The following is a 19,500-nucleotide window of genomic DNA, read 5'->3' on the forward strand; positions in this document are numbered from 1 at the left end:
AAGATATGTGCATACATGTGAAAAAGGCAAAATGGGAAGAGAAAGGCTCCAGTCTGAAATTATGGGAGGACCAGATTTGCCCTGGATGTTCCCAAGCCCACCAAATCCAAATTGCACCTGGGACTCTGGAACCTATTCTTCCTACAACATGAAATCCCAAAATGGCCCTACAATAAGCCCCAGATCCAGCTCTCCAACCTCATCCTGGACTGAGGGCCACTCAGTCCCAGCGTCAGTGGCCTGCTGTGGCTCAGTCAGCGCACAGAGAAGTGAAATATCCTGCTCTTCCTTGTTGGTGAGGGGACTCTCTAACTGTCACCTACCCGTCTTGCCTCTTAAGTGCAGCCTTACCTGCTCCTCCTCATTAATGATTCATCAGTTCCAGAAGAGAGATGCCCTTGGGTCATTTCTATTGTTCATTATTTTTATGTTTCATTTTTCAGAAAGGATTCACTCCCCTTCATGTGGCAGCAAAATACGGGAAGCTTGAAGTAGCCAACCTCCTGCTGCAGAAGAGTGCGTCTCCTGATGCCGCTGGGAAGGTAGGGGGTCACCAGCCACCCTGTCTAACAAACAGGCCCCTTCCACGATAACAAAACACACACTTGCTGTTATTCACCACCAGCCACCTGCTAGTAAATGATAACCATAGTTAAGTCTCATAGGACAAGGAACACTGGAGATAGGTGAGTGCTGGGGTCCAAGTGTTGTGGCAACTGCAGTGTAAAGTGCACTCTATGTTGTACCCGGTCTAATCCCGTCTCCTAACTCTAGGCCTCGGATGTTAAGACACTGTTGACACTGGTTGTTTCTGCACGTGTTTTCAGAGCGGGCTAACTCCACTGCATGTAGCTGCACATTACGATAACCAGAAGGTGGCCCTTCTGCTTTTGGACCAAGGAGCCTCACCTCATGCGGCTGCAAAGGTACCTGTAACTCGACGGCATGAGGACACTGGCGGGCAGTGCCCATCCATCTCTACGTCCACTTCCACTTGCACAGAACTATACTCTCCTAGGGAATCTGTGCCTTCAGCTATTTAGTCAACTCATCTAGTAGATGCTCAATAAATATTTACTTGTCAGTTGATTTTCCTTGAAAATCCAGGACATCCTGGAGCCTGGGGAGGACATGAAGTTCAGGTACCCGTGAGCCAGATGAGAAACATAAGTGCAAGAGAGTTCTGATTTGTCAACCTTATAAAATATGTGCTGCATTTTCCCAGGCTGTAAAACAGTGCCTTCGAGTTATTTGTTTCATAAACTAAGTTGGGAGGTTTTGCTTATGTGTTTTTAATATTGCTAAGGGGAATCATTATTCTTATTGTTAAGGCATTTTTTGAGCAGTTAGACAACCTAGATTTCTCAGAAAAGAGATGCATGGAGTGTATGGCTTTTTTATCCCTCTGGTATTTGGATTCGAGAGGTATTTATTGAAAGATAGGTAAGTGGAAATATGCTTTAGGAAGTGCTGTATTTTTGCGCAAGTGGCTATGATCAGGAACATTGGAGTGACACAAACCACAATCTAACTGCTGCCCAGTTCTTTCACTAAAGATTATTGGTTGAAGGAACTTTAGCATCCCTAATGCTTTTTATATATCTTTCTTTTACTCTTCCACTTTGGGAACCTACAGTGCTCTTCCTTAAACTTGGTGTTTAGATCAGTGATGGCGAACCTTTTGAGCTTGGCGTGTCAGCGTTTTGAAAAACCCTAACTTAACTCTGGTGCCGTGTCACATATAGACATTTTTTGATATTTGCAACCATAGTAAAACAGAGATTTATATTTTTGATATGTATTTTATATATTTAAATGCCATTTAACAAAAATCAACCAAAAAATGAGTTCGCGTGTCACCTCTGACATGAGTGTCATAGGTTCGCCATCACTGGTATAGATCAAACCTCTGGTACACACAGATCAATGAACTTGGGCTATTTTAGATTACTTTGTATACTTTAAAAGAACAAGTGTTAGGTGCCTTCTCCATTTAGAGAATAGGTTATCTTTCGGAGGAATTTCTCCTCAGAACCTCTTTTTATGTCTTTCTCAAACATTTCCTGCTCCATTCTCTCCAGAATTATACTCCATGAAATCTGCAATTCAAAATCAAGCTCTCAGACTTGCTTTGCATCTAAATGCAGCTTTTCTTCCATAATTTCAGACTCTCATAAACATTCTTTCTCATAAAATAACCATGCCTTGACTTTAAAAAAAACAAAACTGTATCTAAAAAGAAAGAAAACAAATAGCAGCATTATTCACAATAATCAAAGGTGGAAGTAACCTGTGTCTATTGAAGGATGACTAGATAAACAAAATTTAGATTCTTTGTACAAAGGAGTATTATTCAGCCTTAAGAAGGAAATAAACGCTGACACATGCTGCCAAATGGATGAACCTCAAAGACATTGTGCTAAGAGAAATAAGCCAGCTCCACACAGGACAAATATTGTGTGATGTCACTTATACAGAGACAGAACGTAGACTGCTGTTTGCCAGAGGCTGAGGGGAGGAGGACATGGGGAGTTAGTGTTTAGTGGGTACAGAGTTTCATTTTGGAGCTGGATGGTGCTAATTGTTGGAGAACAATTTGCATGTACTTAATGTATTTAAAAATAGTTAAAATGGAACGTTTTGTGCTATGTATATTTTACCACAATTTTTAAAACAAAATGTATAATGAAATGTAATGCTTGTACATTTCATTTCAGTTCACTTTAATATCCCTTTGAGCCTGGGCCACTTTTCATGTTATAAATAACCCCAGGTTATTAATAAATAAATAATTAATAAGTGAACTATTTATTTCTCGCATGTGAGCAACCATTTTGACACAACTAGTGCCAAGCACTTTGTAAGTACAATAAAATGAGTCCAGTCCACCTCTCCATCCACAAAATAACTTAAATCAATAGTTGATATATTTGTGGTTGATTTTTTTCAGCTTTAAATTTGTCCAAGACTTTGTATTCATGGTTTTGCATCTGCAAAACATTTTTTACAAAGAATTAAAAAGCAGTTCTTGAACTAATTCCTTATAACAGCCCTTCAGCCTTGGGCTATCTTTTACAGTCAATTGAACAAGGGCTTTTCTAAAGGGACATTCCCTCTCATTCCCACAGCACAATGGACCCAAAAGAGCCTCTGTAATGCCATCTCTCCACATTTCTAACTACTCCCACTTTCCAGGGCAGTGATCCTGGTCAGGAGCGTCTGTGTTTTTCTAGACTTTGATCCTGAGCAAAGGCACTTAGGGGTTGGCATCATTTGCTAGGAAAAAGGCCTACCATAGTGGTTTAAATTGATGAGAGTCCATTTTTCTCATGCCCATTAACAATCTTTTGGGTTTTCCCTCCAGACGTTTTTGTTGCTTAGTCAGCCAGGTCTTGCATCCAGCAGGAAAGAAAGTCAGACAATAGGGTATTCCTGTAAGCTCCACCCAGCCATTTCTCTTTATATCTCATTAGCCACTTAATTTTGCAAGGGATGATGGGAAATGTAGTTTTTCACCTGGACAGAACACCAGAGTTTCATTTATTAAGGAAGGAGGGAAAATGGATCGAGGGTAGGCAAATGGCGAGAGAGAGCTCAGGAACCTCTGAGTTCTGGCTGTGGTGAGAAACAAAGGACAAAGGCTCTAGAGGACATGATTAGCATTTGGTTAAGACAGCAATGACAATGTTAACTCTTACTTAATTCACATTCTTGGTTCTCAGAGTATGTGATGCTTTCTTCTGGCCTTTCTTCTCTTTTGTAGGATTGATAGTATGTTTTCTTAGCCATACTTAACCTAGGAACATGATGTGATTTTTGGTAATGTGGGATGGGGGCTGCCTAAAAAGTAGATGGGCTTCTATAATCCATTTTATCCTGAACTATGTCCTGAGGCAGATACGGTTGGCTTCAGTTTAGGCATGACGTGGCCACTACTAGTGGAAGGGATAGTGAGCCTTAACTTTTTGTTTGTCCGATTTCTCTCCCTTAAAATGTATAATATATCTGCTAATATGGATCAGCAGAGACTGAAATTCTTGGGGGAAAAACTGATGTAAATATATTACTTTTGATCATTTAAAATTACATTTGCTTTTGTTTTAATCTTAAAATGATGTCCTTTGCCCTCTACATCCAGAGGAAAAAAAAAATATTGGTTAACGTTACTGTACAGTTGAATCACTATTTTATTTCTCTTCTGATAAATGCATCTGTCTCCTTTAGTGTGGCAAGGAAGAAACAGTTTACTTTCTAGAAATTAGAAAAGCTAAGGCAATTTAGAAAATCCCATTACAGGTCTCAAGATGAACTGTTTCTTATTTGAAATGTCTTGTTTATTATCCCTAAAGTCTTTCAACATTACCTTTCCATCCATTCCACAGTAAGGCCATGATTTGTTTTCCCTGGCTTCATGCTTCCCTTTGTGTCTCAGGTAAGGAGCTTGGCAAAGCCCTGGGTGATAATGAGGAATGTGTCTGGAATTGACCTGTGCTACAGAGTGCCAGAGCTTCTGTAGGTTCGGGTTTTTAGAGTCTAGGGGTTTTTTGGTGGAATTAGAGAGGATTGTCATATCTCAGAGGATACGGATCTGCCTTTAGGGTTGGAGAAGCAACCAACTGGAAGGTTATTATCAGTAACAAAAGCAATTAAAAAAAAATGACAAGATGCATGATATGAAGCTAAACTCTATCTTGCCTTTGCCTCTCTTATGGACTAATCAGAATTCCTGTTTTAGCACCGCGTTGTGAATTTTCCTTTTCATACAGGGGTGGGGACGCTGATAGCTCACCCCCTCCTGTCTGTCACTCACTGCAGAGTCCAAAGCTCTCATTTCTGAAGGCCATCGCTGAAGGGTGTGTCTGAACAAGGACCAAATGCTTCCCAGGTCAGCTGGAGTTTCCAGATGGCAATAAGTCAAAACTAAAAATAGAGATATAAAATTGTCTTCCACCCTGGCTCATCCCGTTTGGTAGAGGCTGGTTTCACAAGAGTCTGGAAGCGGCATTTCCACTTTCATGGGTTGATAACCAATAGTTTAAATCGTTTCTCTACATTTGATTGCAGAAAGAGTATTTCTCAAGAGCAAAATGCTCTCATGCTAGGGTATACCAATGCCTTAAATGTGCAAGCTGATTGCAGTAGGCTAGCCGATCAGTAGGACAGCACCTTCTGTGTTGTTTCTGACTCATCATCCACGTGGCTTGGAAAGACTGCGACCGATCCACTGTCTGAATTTAGATCATATTCTCAATTATAAATCCTTAGATTCTGATGTTTTTTTTCTCTCTCTCTCTAAATCCTCTTGTCTATAGAAATCAGTCTAACTTTTATTGGCATGTTTTATATAGTCAGATTCATGTTCATGTCAAAATGTAATCTTGCGTTTCTGTTAAATGACTGTGAGCCAAGACAAGGTCCCTTAAGGGCAGAGGACTCTGACGGTTCCTAAGGCACAGCTAACTCTTAATTTGTCAAGAGACCCAGCCGGTATGGTTCAGTGGTTGAGCATTGACCCATGAACCAGGAGGTCATGGTTCGATTCTGGTCAGGGCACATGCCAGGTTGCAGGCTCGATCCCCAGTAGGGCGTGTGCAAGAGGCAGCTGATCAGTGATTCTCTCTCATCATTGATGTTTCAATCTGTCTCTCCTTCTCTCTTCCTCTCTCTGAAATCAATAAAGGCATATTTTTAAAAAATTTTGTCAAAGGAATTTGGGTTGTCTGTTCCTCTGAGCATTAAGGGTCAGATAAGAGAAAGATCAGAGAATGTTCTCAAGCTCTAGTAAGATTGACTCAAATTCTGAGGATTCTCCAGTCATTGTGAGATACTAGAGATACAAAGACAAATATAACACAATACATGCCTTCAATAAATTTATATTTTAGTAGGAGACACATATGTAAATAATAATAAATATTACTATATATCCAAGATAGCCACTAAATATATCCAGGACTTTGATTGGAGTCAGTCAAGTGGGGAGCAGGTGTAGAAGGGAGCAGGGGCAAAGTAAAAGACTTCATGAGGGTGTGACCCTTGAGCCGAATCTTTAATGGATAGATGCTGGCCCAGAGGGCATGCTGGGGAAAGTATTTTTGGTACAGTAGGCAAGACAGAAACATGAGTTGTATGTTGTTGTGGGAAAGGGTGCAACTGAAACATAGCATAGAGACTGGAGTTTTGTGAAAGAGGCAATGAGACGATCAAATAGGGGTAGATTACAGCAATCGACTACCATGAAAACTAAAAATTTCAACCTGTAAGCAATCAAAGGGACTTTCAAGATGGAATAATAGATCTGAACATGACCATTTTGTTTGTTGTTTCCTAGTAGGTTTTCCTCTCACCCCCAATTTAAATAAAGCAAGTAATTATTGAGCACCTACTAACTTAACTCCCTGTAAGGGGGAACCCTATCTTCCTTTTGTAAAACCAATGGTACTCTGACTCTTGCATTAAACTGTTTAGAAGTATTATACTTTCCCTTGTTAGATGTGGGAGACATGAGGGCGCTACATTAATGACACTGCCTGATTTATCAGTCTTTGCTTATTTAATCAAGATTTAAAAAAAAATTTTTTTTAAAAATCAATAGAAAAGGAGGCATACTGTTTTGAAAATGTACTGCGCACGTTTTTATCTTGTGACTGGGCATGTGACCAAGTGGTTCATGTTGACAGAATGGTTATACGCCACTGCACATCGCTGCCAAAAAGAACCAGATGGACATAGCGACGACTCTGCTGGAATATGGTGCTGATGCAAACGCAGTTACCCGGCAAGGAATTGCTTCTGTCCATCTTGCAGCTCAGGAGGGTCACGTGGATATGGTGTCACTGCTCCTCAGCCGAAATGCCAACGTGAACCTGAGCAATAAGGTAACCTTTTTCTTTCTCCACAAAGTAGACAACACAACAGAACCTCACCTCCCAAGAAAGTCATCAGGAAGTCACGAAAAATCTGGGTCAGATAGGGAGTGTAAAGTGTAATGTCACAAGAAGATGTTTACCAAAGTATTAATTATCATGGCAAAAACTTGGAAACAATCTGTTTAAACAGTAAGAGAATGGGAGGTCAATAAATGCAAAGTCATACAGTTGAGTAACATATAGTCATGAAAATGAAGTCCACAAAGTTTACCTAAAAACATGAAGTTATGTTATAAAGTTCATTCAAAGGGTAGCATTGTTATTTCACCAAAATGTAACAAGTGAGAAATTGTAAGCAGTAGCCTGTTGATTCATTCCACAGACATGTTTGGGGCACCTACTTCTTGCCTATCTCAGTTTAAGTCCTAGGTTACAAAAAGAAATTGGAAATCGTTCTGCTCTCCAAGAGTTCATTTTAATAACAGAAACTTAAAGTGGATCTCTTATTCAATAAATTAGAAAGGTGGTTAGTTTACACGTTTAGTCTTCGTATGTAAGTTAGCAGTTCTGAGGAACTTGTAAAGACTGTTCCCAAAATTCTTCAAATTCCGGTCCTCATATTTGACATTCCTATTATTAGTGAAGAAAGCCCCAGCCCACAATTGAGCAAAGACTGATTGCAGTACTGTTGCATGTATCAGAGAATTAGGATTTGCTGACTACCTATGAATGAATACCTGCGTCTGAGATCTGCCCAAAACACAGAATGGATGTTTCTAAGTCTTCAAACAGCACACCCCCTGCAAGAATGCCCCCAAATTCTTGATAATTGAAACTCCCCAGCAGTTAGCTTTTCCTCGCCAGTTAGTGATGGCACAGCCGTGGCATTTCCCAGCTGTAGCTCAGATATTGGAGTAGAGTTTCAACATAGGAATAGTTTTATGGTGACAAACAAGTTCTTTATTTTTAACATGTGGCCTGTGTTTCAGAATCACGGAGGATTTAAATCCTAAATCGAACTCTTAGTGGAGATGTGTCATTTGGGTAATGTGTGTGAGCTCTCTCAGCCTCAGTTTCATCCTCCAGTAAAGATAATATTTACTTCACGGAGATGTCATGAGGATTAACTAGATAACATTCAGCGCCTTCACAGTGGAAATGAGTAATCGTATTCATTTTGGACTTTGTACAATTTTGAAAAAAGGTTACTCTGCACTAATCTGAATCCCCGAGGTTGTAATGTAACAAATTCTGTAGACCAAAAGACCAGGGAAATCTGTCTCGCAGCTTTAATATCTTGAAGATCCTTTTTGATCATTACAGAGCAAACACCTTTTTCATTTCCCTTTTTTCTGGTGTATCAGTTTGATTTTCTCATATCTTTTTAAACATCCCTTTTAGGAATGCATGTCTCAGCATTAATGGGACTCACAAAGCAATGTCAAATAGTTATTCTGATCAGGACTTGTGTGAGCTTGTGAATTGTCTAAGGTTCATTACCAGTATGTAAACCAGCCTGCTAAGAGTTGGCTACAAAATTCAACTTGTCTACGTGAGGTAGAGAGCCTGGCCTTCGCAAAGTGAAGCACATACTGGCATCCGATAGTGGTTCTCAACCTGTGGGTCGCCACCCCTTTGGCAGTCGAACGACCCTTTCACAAGAGGTCGCCTAAGACCATCCTGCATATCAGATATTTACATGATGATTCATAACAGTAGCAACATTACAGTTATGAAGTAGCAACGAAAATAATTTTATGGTTGGATCACAACATGAGGAACTGTATTTAAAGGGCCAGAAGGTTAAGAACCACTGCCTAACTAGAGTGTATTTTCTCTTGTGTGCCCAGAATATCGTATCTCATTCATTCTCGCAGAGACAAAGTAGACCTGAACAATTGGTTAACAGATTCACATTTTCAGTGGGTTTGATATTAAAATATAGTGTGATTGACTGGCTTTTTCTTTTCTTTCAAATACTCCAGTCAAGTGGATATTCACCTTAGAATCATAGGTTATTTTTAGGCGGATAATACTTTAGAAAGAATTTGTCAGTGCTTTGGTAGACGGGGCATCGAAAGGCAATTCTAAAGACCAAAAGGCATAGGTGATAAACCATCAGCCACCTTCCTGAATATACGCAGCGATACTTCCAGGACAGTTTGAAGAGCAGATCAGCTGGCTTCCTATTAGCACATGGTTCTTAAGGAGCTTTCAAGAACTTCACAGAACCAAGAAACTGCAGTGATGGCGAACCTTTTGAGCTCGGCGTGTCAGCATTTTGAAAAACCCTAGCTTAACTCTGGTGCCGTGTCACATATAGAAATTTTTTTATATTTGCAACCATAGTAAAACAAAGACATATTTTTGATATTTATTTTATATCTTTAAATGCCATTTAACAAAGAAAAATGAACCAAAAAAATGAGTTCACGTGTCACCTCTGACACGCGTGTCATAGGTTCGCCATCACTGGCCTAGGACAATGGCATGTGTAAATCTTTGCTTCCCTTCTAGCTTGTTGTTTTCTGTTTTAAGTAAGCCCTGGTGTGAAAGCAGATCATCAGCAGAACATTATCATCCAGGAGGAACTCGGACAGTTTTCTGCCAGTTTTTCCTGAGCTGCCAGGGTTGTAAACATCAGTCACTGTTCCTCCACTCCTCCCAGCTACCCATTCCACCTTCCCGTTTAACACCAGACTTTATTTCCTTGTAAAAAGTAAATATTAACCCAAAAAAAATCGCTTTCTTGAAAATTTCTCGTGCACAAAACACTTTGTTTTACCTCTTTTCTTACTAGTAACCGGTAGTTCTCAGCAGTTTTAAGGAAGACCGTGAACTTGAGTTACTGCTAAAGTGCTAGTGTCTGATCTGCTTTGATTTTTATTTTGATGTTGCTATTTTCCCGCCTGGATTTTATAGACCACAGGTAGCTCTATTTCTTTATAAAGCAAATGGAGTATTAAACAGAGCTGTGGTTATTCTGACTTGGGGGTGTTTTCTCTTTCCCAAATAAATACCATTTTTTAAATGAGCAATGGTCAGAACCCCATAAAAGATTAACAGGTCACTTCCGAGCTTAACTGAGGCTATTTTAACGATCACATTATTTTTTTTAATCTTTTTTACCAAAATCATGGCTATAAAAATAAAATTTTCTTTATTGAATATATTCTGTTTTACCTAAAGGATGTTTGCTTTTGTCCTCTGATTCCATCAATTAGTAGGTGGGTTAAAAACCGATGTTCAACGCTGGTTATAGAGAGATTAAACGTACAGTATCTGTCTCAACAAGCTCACAGTGGTTTCAGGAAGACAGCAAGAAAAAAGACAGAGTTGAAATGCAGGATTATGATGATCTTTAGAGAGCAGGTGTGCACATAAAGGTAACAATGAGGCCTTTGTGAGAAGGGGAGAAGGAAGCCTGAGGAAGTTGAAAATGCCTCTGTCATAGGTAGATGGTCACCCACAGCGGGCAGGAAATAGGGCAACACGAGAGAGTGGGGCATGTCCCAGGTGTGCTGGTAACCCCGGTAAAGTGTCTTCCGAGTTTCAAAAAGCCTCAGACTTCGAATAGGTGACCATGACACTTTCACAAAACGTTATGGCTAACAGTACTTGTTTCCTCTAGAGCAGAACATGGAACATTGTTCTATGATCATGTCAGTCTTGGGTGGTGCCATTGGGGCCCTGGCTTATTTTTCTTGGGAGTTCAAGGGAATGCATCAGTCCTCCGTTTCATATGTCCCCTTTATTCTGTCTGAGTGAGCCTCCTCCAAAATTATATAGACATTATTGAAAAGTCAAGCAGGGGGAAAATCAAAAAGTCATGCGGAATACCCTCCCGTAGTCCTTGGTTTGACAGAATAGCAACCCCTAAGTAAATAACGTGCAGAATCTAGACCAGCGATTTTCAACCGGTGTGCCGCAACAAACACCCTGGTGTGCCGCAGGGATTTTTAAGACATGCAACACCCGACTGTTTAGTCCGGGGCACTGACCTCTTTTCCCTTAGGTTGTCAAATAAAAAAATGGCAACAGCCAACACAACAATAGCCATCAGTGTGAATGAATGAAAATTATACACTTTTTGGTCAGATCAGCAAAAAAATGTAATACATTGTTTGGTGTGCCGCAGAGTTTTAGCAATTAGGTTATGTCTGCCATGACATGGAAAAGGTTGAAAATCACTTTTCAGAATAACCACCGCTCTGTTTATGTGTGCCGTGAGATGGGAAGGGGGCTGAACCCTTTCTGACACTGCTTTTGGTCCAGTACTTTTCTCTGGAAAATAGAACAGGCTGGTGTTCTCATTGTACATAGGCAAAATGGGAGGCACAAAGGCCTGCAATATTCACTTCTGTGCTCATAATGGAGGAAAGGAAATAATCTAGAAGCATCTGTACCTACTTACTTTCTCTTATTATTTCTGAGAAAACTTCTTCACAACACCGAAGATTTCTAAACCAGGGCATAGTCCTAGTAATTATTTTTCCATCAGAATAATCATGTAGTTTGCATATTCTGCGGTACAGTCCGTTTCAAATATTTAGTCTCATTAAACCCATACACCATCTAAATGACCTGGAAATTCTCATGATACAGCATTTATATTCCATTTCACAGGCTATCCTTCCTACCCAGAAACAACATACAGGAAGTATTTGTCAATTTTGAGTATTAATATTTACTGGGGGAAATATTATCGTATATCAATATTCAATTTATAAATGATTTTTATTTTAATCTTTTTTTGCTAAAGCTGGTGATGTATTAAAATTGCATAATTTTTGCCCTGACCAGTTTGGCTCAGTGGATAGAGCATCGGCCTGTGGACTCAAGGGTCCCAGGTTTGGTTCCAGTCAAGGGCAGGTACCTTGGTTGTGGGCACATCCCCAGTGGGGAGTGTGCAGGAGGCAGCCGATCGATGTTTCTCTCGCATCGATGTTTCTAACTCTCTGTCTCCCTTTCTGTAAAAATTCAGTAAAATATATTTTTTTAAAAAATTGCATAATTCTTTTCGGCGGGGGGGGGGGGGGGGGTTCTTTAAGGCAGTGATGGCGAACTTATGACACACGTGTCAGAGGTGACATGCGAACCCCTTTTTTTTGGTTGATTTTTCTTTGTTAAATGGCATTTAAATATATAAAATAAATATCAGAAATATACATCTTTGTTTTACCATGGTTGCAAATATCAAAAAATTTCTATATGTGACACGGCACCAGAGTTAACTTAGGGTTTTTCAAAACGCTGACACGCCGAGCTCAAAAGGTTCTCCATCACTGCTTTAAGGTGAACACTGAAGTATGTAGAAGAAATGGCTTAATGTCTGTGAATTGCTTTAAAATACTGTGCAAAGGGGAGGAAAGGAATTAGGGCTGAATGAACCAAGTGTAAGAAAACCTTGCTGCTTGCTGACCCTGTGATGAGTGCAGAGTCTGTCTGTTCCCTCCGCTTCTGAGTGTTTGAAATTTTTCATTAAGCCTGTAGATAACAGTGTTGCCCCAGTGCTCGTGTATAAACTTATTCTCCAGAGTTTTTTAACCTAGAAATTCTAGGCTTTCTCCCCTGGAATTTATGAAATGCTTCACAAACATGCCTGTGTACTTGGACTTTTTTGCAGAGTGGCCTGACCCCACTCCATCTGGCTGCTCAAGAGGACAGAGTGAATGTGGCCGAAGTCCTCGTGAACCAAGGGGCACACGTGGACGCCCAGACCAAGGTAGACAGAAAGAATGTGCCCACACAATGTGTCTCTTAGTGGCTCCTGTATGGACGCAAGTACAGTTCTTTAGGGGGAAAAGCAAATTCCTCCATCGTATCTTTTATACATAATATTTCCCATGTGCATCTGTTCAAGGGACCCTAAAGTCTCTGATTCTGGTACCCAGATGCCTTTATCTTGAATGGCTCGGGTATTTTGTCCTAGCGGCATATCAATACCTTTCTGTGTTAGCGCTATTGGTCCTTGTCACAACAGATCCACCCTCCAAGGGGAAAGTGTGAAAGCTGGTACGTTTCTTAGTTTTTGTAACTGATGTAAAAAAAGCATATTAAAAAATTCAGTAATTTGTGATCTCTAACTTGGTGCAGGCCTAGTCCATGAAAAAGGATAAATTCAATTTTATTCAGCTATTACTACTTGCTAAATTCATTATGATGTGTATGCTTGCTGGTGTATCTCTCTCTCTCTCTCTCTCTCTCTCTCTCTCTCTCTCTCTCCCTCCCTCTCCCTCTCCCTCTCCCTCTCCCTCTCCCTCTCCCTCCCTCTCCCAAAATAGCTCTTCTAAGAAATAGATAGATAGATGAATCTCACATAATGCCACAATTTTAAGCTCAGATAAGAAAATGGATGTTTAGTGTCATCATCAAAGATATGACTTCATAGTTACCTCAGGAATTAGCCAGGTAAAAAGGTGTGCAGACATCAAATCTAGACTGGATTTATGGGGCTGCACAGATAAAGCCAACTTTAGGCATGGCTCTGGCTCTATGGTGGTGGCTCCTCCACACATACTGTGTTCTATTAAACAGAAGCTGCCCGAGAGAGACATGACCAGGCAAGATCCTTTAAGCTTTCTAAACTGTGTTAAAATAGGAGAGGGGAGGTAGCCCTAGGCAGAGCTGTCCAAGCAGGCCAGCTCCTCCCCTCTTCCCTCTCTGAAACTCCTTGTGCCCTGGAGACTCCTTGACCCCATTTGGTGGCTAAGTTGCCCTGCTCTCCCTTCACTCTTTCCCTCCCAAACTTTTCAAATCTAAACAATCTCATTGTCCTTAACCTTGAATGCCTTCCTAGGTGGCTTGGCATTGTACAGAGAAACCACTGGTAGTGGCTGAATCAGCCGTGGGCAAACTACGGCCCGCGGGCCGAATCCGGCCCGCTTGAAATGAATAAAACTAAAAAACAAAAAGACCGTACCCTTTTATGTAATGATGTTTACTTTGAATTTATATGAGTACACACAAACACTCCATCCATGCTTTTGTTCCGGCCCTCCGGTCCAGTTTAAGAACCCATTGTGGCCCTCGAGTCAAAAAGTTTGCCCACCCCTGGGCTGAATGGTTTCTCCTTACTTTTTTACATTTTGAAAATAAAAGCATTTAGTGTATATTCATTATTTTGCTTGAATTGCTTTGTTAAAAAGAAATCTCTAGCCCTAGCAGGTTTGGCTCAGTGTATAGAGCATCAGCCTGTGGATTGAAGGTCCTGGGTTCAATTCCTGTCAAGGCCACATGCATGGATTGCTGGGGGCTTGCAGGAGGCAGCCGATCAATGATTCTCTCTCATCATTCATGTCTCTGTCTCTCTTTCCCTCTCCCTTTCTCTCTGAAATCAATAAAAATATATTAAAAAGTAAATAAATCTCTAGGAATTTGCAATCTCATGGTAAATGTATTCACCCTGTGTTCATTTACACACATATGCACACACAGACTTAAACACTTTTTTGGCTACCTCTCTGTTTTTAGATGAAAACTTCTAGAAGGCATGGGTTAAGATTCTCAATATATTTTGCCTCAGAACATCCAGTACTCAGTGAGGGGGCATGGCAGTGATTCTCAAGGGCAGGTTGGAGGAGAGGAAAGGGTGCGTGCACCTTCTGGTCTCCCTTTGCACCCATGACCCCTCAGGTTGAATCTTAGTCTCTACGGGGTTTGCTCCTAACCACCCACCACCACCACCTCAGGTCACAGTCGGTAATCATTTTTGCACTTATTATAATATTTTTGAAGTACATACCTTTTCTGCCCTTTACAAGTGATGCACTTTGGGAAACATCTCTCTGCCTCTTAGCTGTGTGGTGGTGTCTGTTAAAAAGTGTCCAAAATATCTGGAGTATCCTTATTTTTAAAAAATCATTGTCACCCTGCCTCAGTTGGTTGGGTGTTGTCCAGTGCACCGAAAGTTCGCCAGTTTGATTCGGGGTCAGGACACATGCCCAGATTGCAGGCTCAGTCCCCTGGTAGGGGGCATGCAGGAGGTAGCCGGTCGACGTTTTTCTCTCTCTCTCTCTCTCTCTCTCTCTCTCTCTCTCTCTCTCTCTCTCTCATCAATAAAATAAATAACAAGTTAAAAATCATTGTCTAGAATACAGATACACACACATTATGTATTTTTTTAAATTGATAGAATTTATAACCCCTCAGGCATCCATTGATATTCATCTAAGAAACAATCCAGCACTTTGTCTAAATTGGTGGTCTTCACACTGTACTGTGGTTGGCCAAGCAGGACACTGTAACTGGAGCATGTGTACCTGGACCAGGTTCAGACTTCCCAGACCTGAGCTCATTCACAGAAGCCTCTTCAGCTTTAGTATGGTTCTGCTTCCTTCTGTCTCTGTCATGCATCCTGATATTCACCTACTGACTCGTATTATCATTTAGCCCCTTCGTTTTGTAACCTTGATTTTACACTCTCAGAGATTAGAGTTTTTATTTATTACCCTCTCAGTAAATTCTAGTCAAAATCTTTCCATAGAAGTCTTCTGGCCCCTCCCCAAGAAGCCACGGAATCAGCCTATCCAGGCTATCAGTCACTTCATCCCTCCGTTCAGTCTTGAAACGTCGTTGAGAATAGAATTAGCTAATGCAAGAGAGCACGTTGGGAAGTGATGTGGGTAACTATTTTCATGTGAGATGGTATTATTGTTTACACCGAAGACTAGCTCTGAGGATTATCAAGGGTGTTTTTGGTTTGGTTTTGGTGGTGGTGTTTTTTATAGGGAAAAACTATTTCTGTCAGCTCAAAAAGAAAGGTTAAATAACAATTTTGCTTCTAATTGGGATGACTGCTACTACAAGTGTGCTTACGATGTTTCTTTTTAAAAATATGTAATTACAGATGGGATACACCCCACTCCACGTGGGTTGCCACTATGGAAACAACAAGATTGTTAATTTCCTGCTCCAGCATTCTGCAAAAGTTAATGCCAAAACAAAGGTAAACTCCTTTTATCCTTTGTATCCACCGAAATCATTTATTGTGTCTGAGGAAATGAGTCATTTCTTCCACCTTCCTTCTACAGAATGGGTATACGCCATTGCATCAAGCCGCTCAACAAGGACATACACATATAATCAACGTCTTGCTTCAGAACAATGCCTCCCCCAATGAACTCACTGTGGTAAGAGCCGAGGGCCAGCTAGGGAAAGGCAGATGGGCCCGGGCACTAGCATCTTCTCACCTTTTTCATTGTGCACCACAGTTGTTTGTTTTTACTTTCATGCATAGGCATGAGCAAGCGTTCAGCAGAATGAAGGGGAAAGGACAATACTAGTAATTATGTTGTTGTGAGCTGTCCAGAGGGAGAGTTGCGATTAGTGTTTCACACTCAAAAACTGTTGATTACCTTGCCCCCTATGGGAAGTACATAAGAAGAAGAAATGTGCATTTGTTTCCTTGATTCGTTAGGACATTAAGAACCTCTTGGATTCAGTCGGTAGCAGCTCAGACTCTGCTGTAAGAGTAGGAACAGGTTAGGTGGGTTTCCTGCAAAGTATGTCTGATGAAAGTGTTTTGCACGTGGCAATGGAATGGGCTGTGGAGACACTGGTCTTAGGATTTGTACGGGTGAGACAGATGCAAACATACAGGCACTGAGACACGTGGAATTCCTGGCTAATTCCTTGTTCCCGTTTCCCTCTTGCCAGAATGGGAACACTGCCCTCGCCATTGCCCGCAGGCTTGGCTACATCTCAGTGGTGGACACGCTGAAGGTCGTGACTGAGGAGACCATTACCACAACGGTGAGTGGTGGACGCCGGGCCTGGCTACCTTAAGACAGTAGATCTTTTAAGACGTTTATCAGACAGTAGATCTTTCCTGGGCTTTGCAGAGATGAAGCCTCTTTCCTCTGTTCGTAGACTACGAGCCATGTTTCCAGAGGTTGTCACCTCATTGTTGGCACTTTAGCATAGCAAAACTCTCATCTCTGATATTAAGAAAACTTGAAAACACTAAAAATACCCCTTTAAAAGTTGCATTCGGAGCTATAGAGTTTGTCATTCCATATAAAGCTAAATTTATTTGTTTGTTTGGCTATTTTTTATAAGTTTGAATGAGATGTAGACAGAAATACTTTAGCATCCTTCTTCGGCAATTTAAGAAAATGGAGCATTCTGAGTTGGTTCTTTGACATTTTTTAAACTCCCAAATGATTAATAGATACTTTGTTAGCATTATTATAAAAATGAGATTGTTATAACATGAAACATTAGAGATAGGCTCAACTTGATTTTTACCACCACTTTCACTTGTCTTCCATTCACCTATTGAATTTTCATAGGGAAAACAGTAGCGCTTTATTAAAATTTTAAGTGAATCTTTACTAGGAGGCCTTAACGCAGCAGATATTTCTTTACAAACTGCAGCAGGATTTGGTAGCTTTGGAATCAAGAGCAGATATTGCACCGTATCAGAGGCTTATTTGAATAATTCCTGACCACATGACTCAACACAAGGCCTGGCATTGACTCTGTACGTGGTAAATTTAAGACTCTGGGATACTTGGACTTACTATCTCTGCCTCCTTTTCTCATCTGTCACCTTCCGTCCTGAAAGAAGGCACAGTTTGCATCTGCAGACAGTTTGTATACACAGGGCTTCATAGAAAACACAGAAGTTGTTCTGGCCAGTGTGGCTCTGTTGGTTGGCTGTCATCCTGTGTAACAAAAGGGTTGCCAGTTCAATTCCTGTTCAGGGCACATGTCCAAGTTGCTGGCTTGATCCCCAGTAGGGAGTGTGCAGGAGGCAACCAATAGATGTTTCTCACATGGATTTTTCCCGAGGTTTCTTGCTTGCTCTCTCTCTTCCTCTCTCTCTCAAATCAATTTTTAAAAAAACATACACACACATTGGTTGAGATGCTCTTTAGCAATCAGTAAATTCGGTTATTTGACTATCTACATATTTAGAAACTAAATAATAAGCCTGCTAATTACAAGAGAGAAGTTTGATAATGGGTGAAAAAGAATAGCTTTAATGGAGCAGCATGATGGTTATCAACCAGGGCCCATTTCTTTCTTTCTTTTTTTTACTGAATTTATTGGTGTGGCATTGTTAATAAAATTATATAGGTTTCAGGTGTACAATTCTACAATGCATCATCTGTATATTGTATTGTGTATTTACCGCCTCAAGTCAGGTCTCCTTCCATATCCATTTATCCCCCCCACCTTTATCTTCTTCCAGATTCCCATATGTTGCTTTCACATACCTCTTGAGTGTTTCGTTATCTTGATTATCTATTATTAAATTCTCAAGAAAAGAATTTAAACAAATAATGTTAATATCCTTAATTTTATAGACATCTCATGGAGCTCTTTCTAGGGTGGGGAATGAGAGGGAGGAGGACAAGGCAGTAAACAATGGCCAGCTGTCACCATGCTAGATGTGAAGTCACTGCAGCAAAATCAGGGTGTCTAAAAAATGTATAGACGCTGAAACAGCTAATAGCTCAATTTTGAAAATGAAATGTATTTTAATGAACACTGACTTTATACTTATTCAAAGTGTGTGTATACATTTTTCTGGAACACCCTATATATAAGACTTGTACTTCAATGTTAGAGAATGGAAACTCCTAGAACAGTTCAAAATCCAGTCTAATATGATTGACTGTAAATGACTTTGTCACCCATTCAGAAAGTTCCACGTGCTTCCTTGATACCAGAAAAGCTATAGGAGAAAATAAAGTTACAGTCAGGGAAAGTCAGGTTAGAGCCTCAGGAAATCTTCTGAAAGATGGATATCAAGGCTCAGATTCCTAATGAAGGACACACCGCATTTGGGGCCAAAGCCATTTCACACTCAACCTCATCAGCTTGGATTCTGCCTTAGAGAGAAGACAGGACTCATGCTCACAGGAAAGATTCAGTTGGCCTAATGGGAGAAATGAGGCTTTGACTAAATGGAGTTCTCACACTGATTAGAAAAGACGCCATCCCAGTCCCTAAGACTCAGCCCAGCTCTGGTATGTGAGACTGTATTTCACGCTGAGACACCACCCTGCCAGCCCTGCTACGGCAGTTACATGTGATCCAGTTTACAGGAGGATTGACGCCATTCAGGGTGGAGTCTGACCTTAAACTCCCTAAAAACAGCACTGTCTCCACCAGAGGTAGACCTTTGCACAGCCAGTTACTGGGGCCCCATTGTTCCAGAAGCAGACTTTAGTTTTTAAAAACGCCTTTTTAAAAGAAAGCTGCCTTCCTTAGGAGCACTGTGTAAGATGTGGCAATTCTGAGAAAGGTGCAGCGAGGGAAACTGACTATATGGAAGCTGGTATGCAGAGATATGAATGAAGGTGTTTAAGTTGTGTTGTTGAAAATACTCAATTCCCTGAGTAGTAATGAGCAGAATACATCTATCACTCAGATCTGTTTCCCTTTTTTTAAAAAAATTAGTGAATGCTTATGTCCAATCTTTTCTTTTTAAATATATTTTTATTGATTTCCGAGAGGAAGGGAGAGGGAGAGAGAGATGGAAACATCAATGATGAGTGAGAATCATTGAGCAGCTGCCTCCTTCACACCCCATAGTGGGGATCAAGCCTGCAACCGGGGCATGTGCCCTGACCTGGAATCAAATTGTGACCTCCTGGTTCATAGGTGGATGTTCAACCAC

At 40.7% G+C, this 19,500-nt stretch overlaps 1 protein-coding gene across 1 annotated transcript in view; it reads left to right on the forward strand.

Annotated features, from left to right (window-relative positions):
- Window positions 1-19,500, forward strand: part of ANK3 (ankyrin 3) — a 294,328-nt gene that overhangs the window by 163,960 nt on the left and 110,868 nt on the right. Inside the window, exons 16-22 of the mRNA XM_081104730.1 lie at window positions 444-542; window positions 828-926; window positions 6,681-6,878; window positions 12,496-12,594; window positions 15,718-15,816; window positions 15,902-16,000; window positions 16,527-16,622. Of these exons, the coding sequence (XP_080960856.1) occupies window positions 444-542; window positions 828-926; window positions 6,681-6,878; window positions 12,496-12,594; window positions 15,718-15,816; window positions 15,902-16,000; window positions 16,527-16,622 (789 nt within the window). The remainder of the gene's footprint in view (window positions 1-443; window positions 543-827; window positions 927-6,680; window positions 6,879-12,495; window positions 12,595-15,717; window positions 15,817-15,901; window positions 16,001-16,526; window positions 16,623-19,500) is intronic.

Source organism: Myotis nattereri (assembly GCF_964212035.1).
Source record: "Myotis nattereri genome assembly, chromosome: 13".
Taxonomy (NCBI): domain Eukaryota; kingdom Metazoa; phylum Chordata; class Mammalia; order Chiroptera; family Vespertilionidae; genus Myotis; species Myotis nattereri.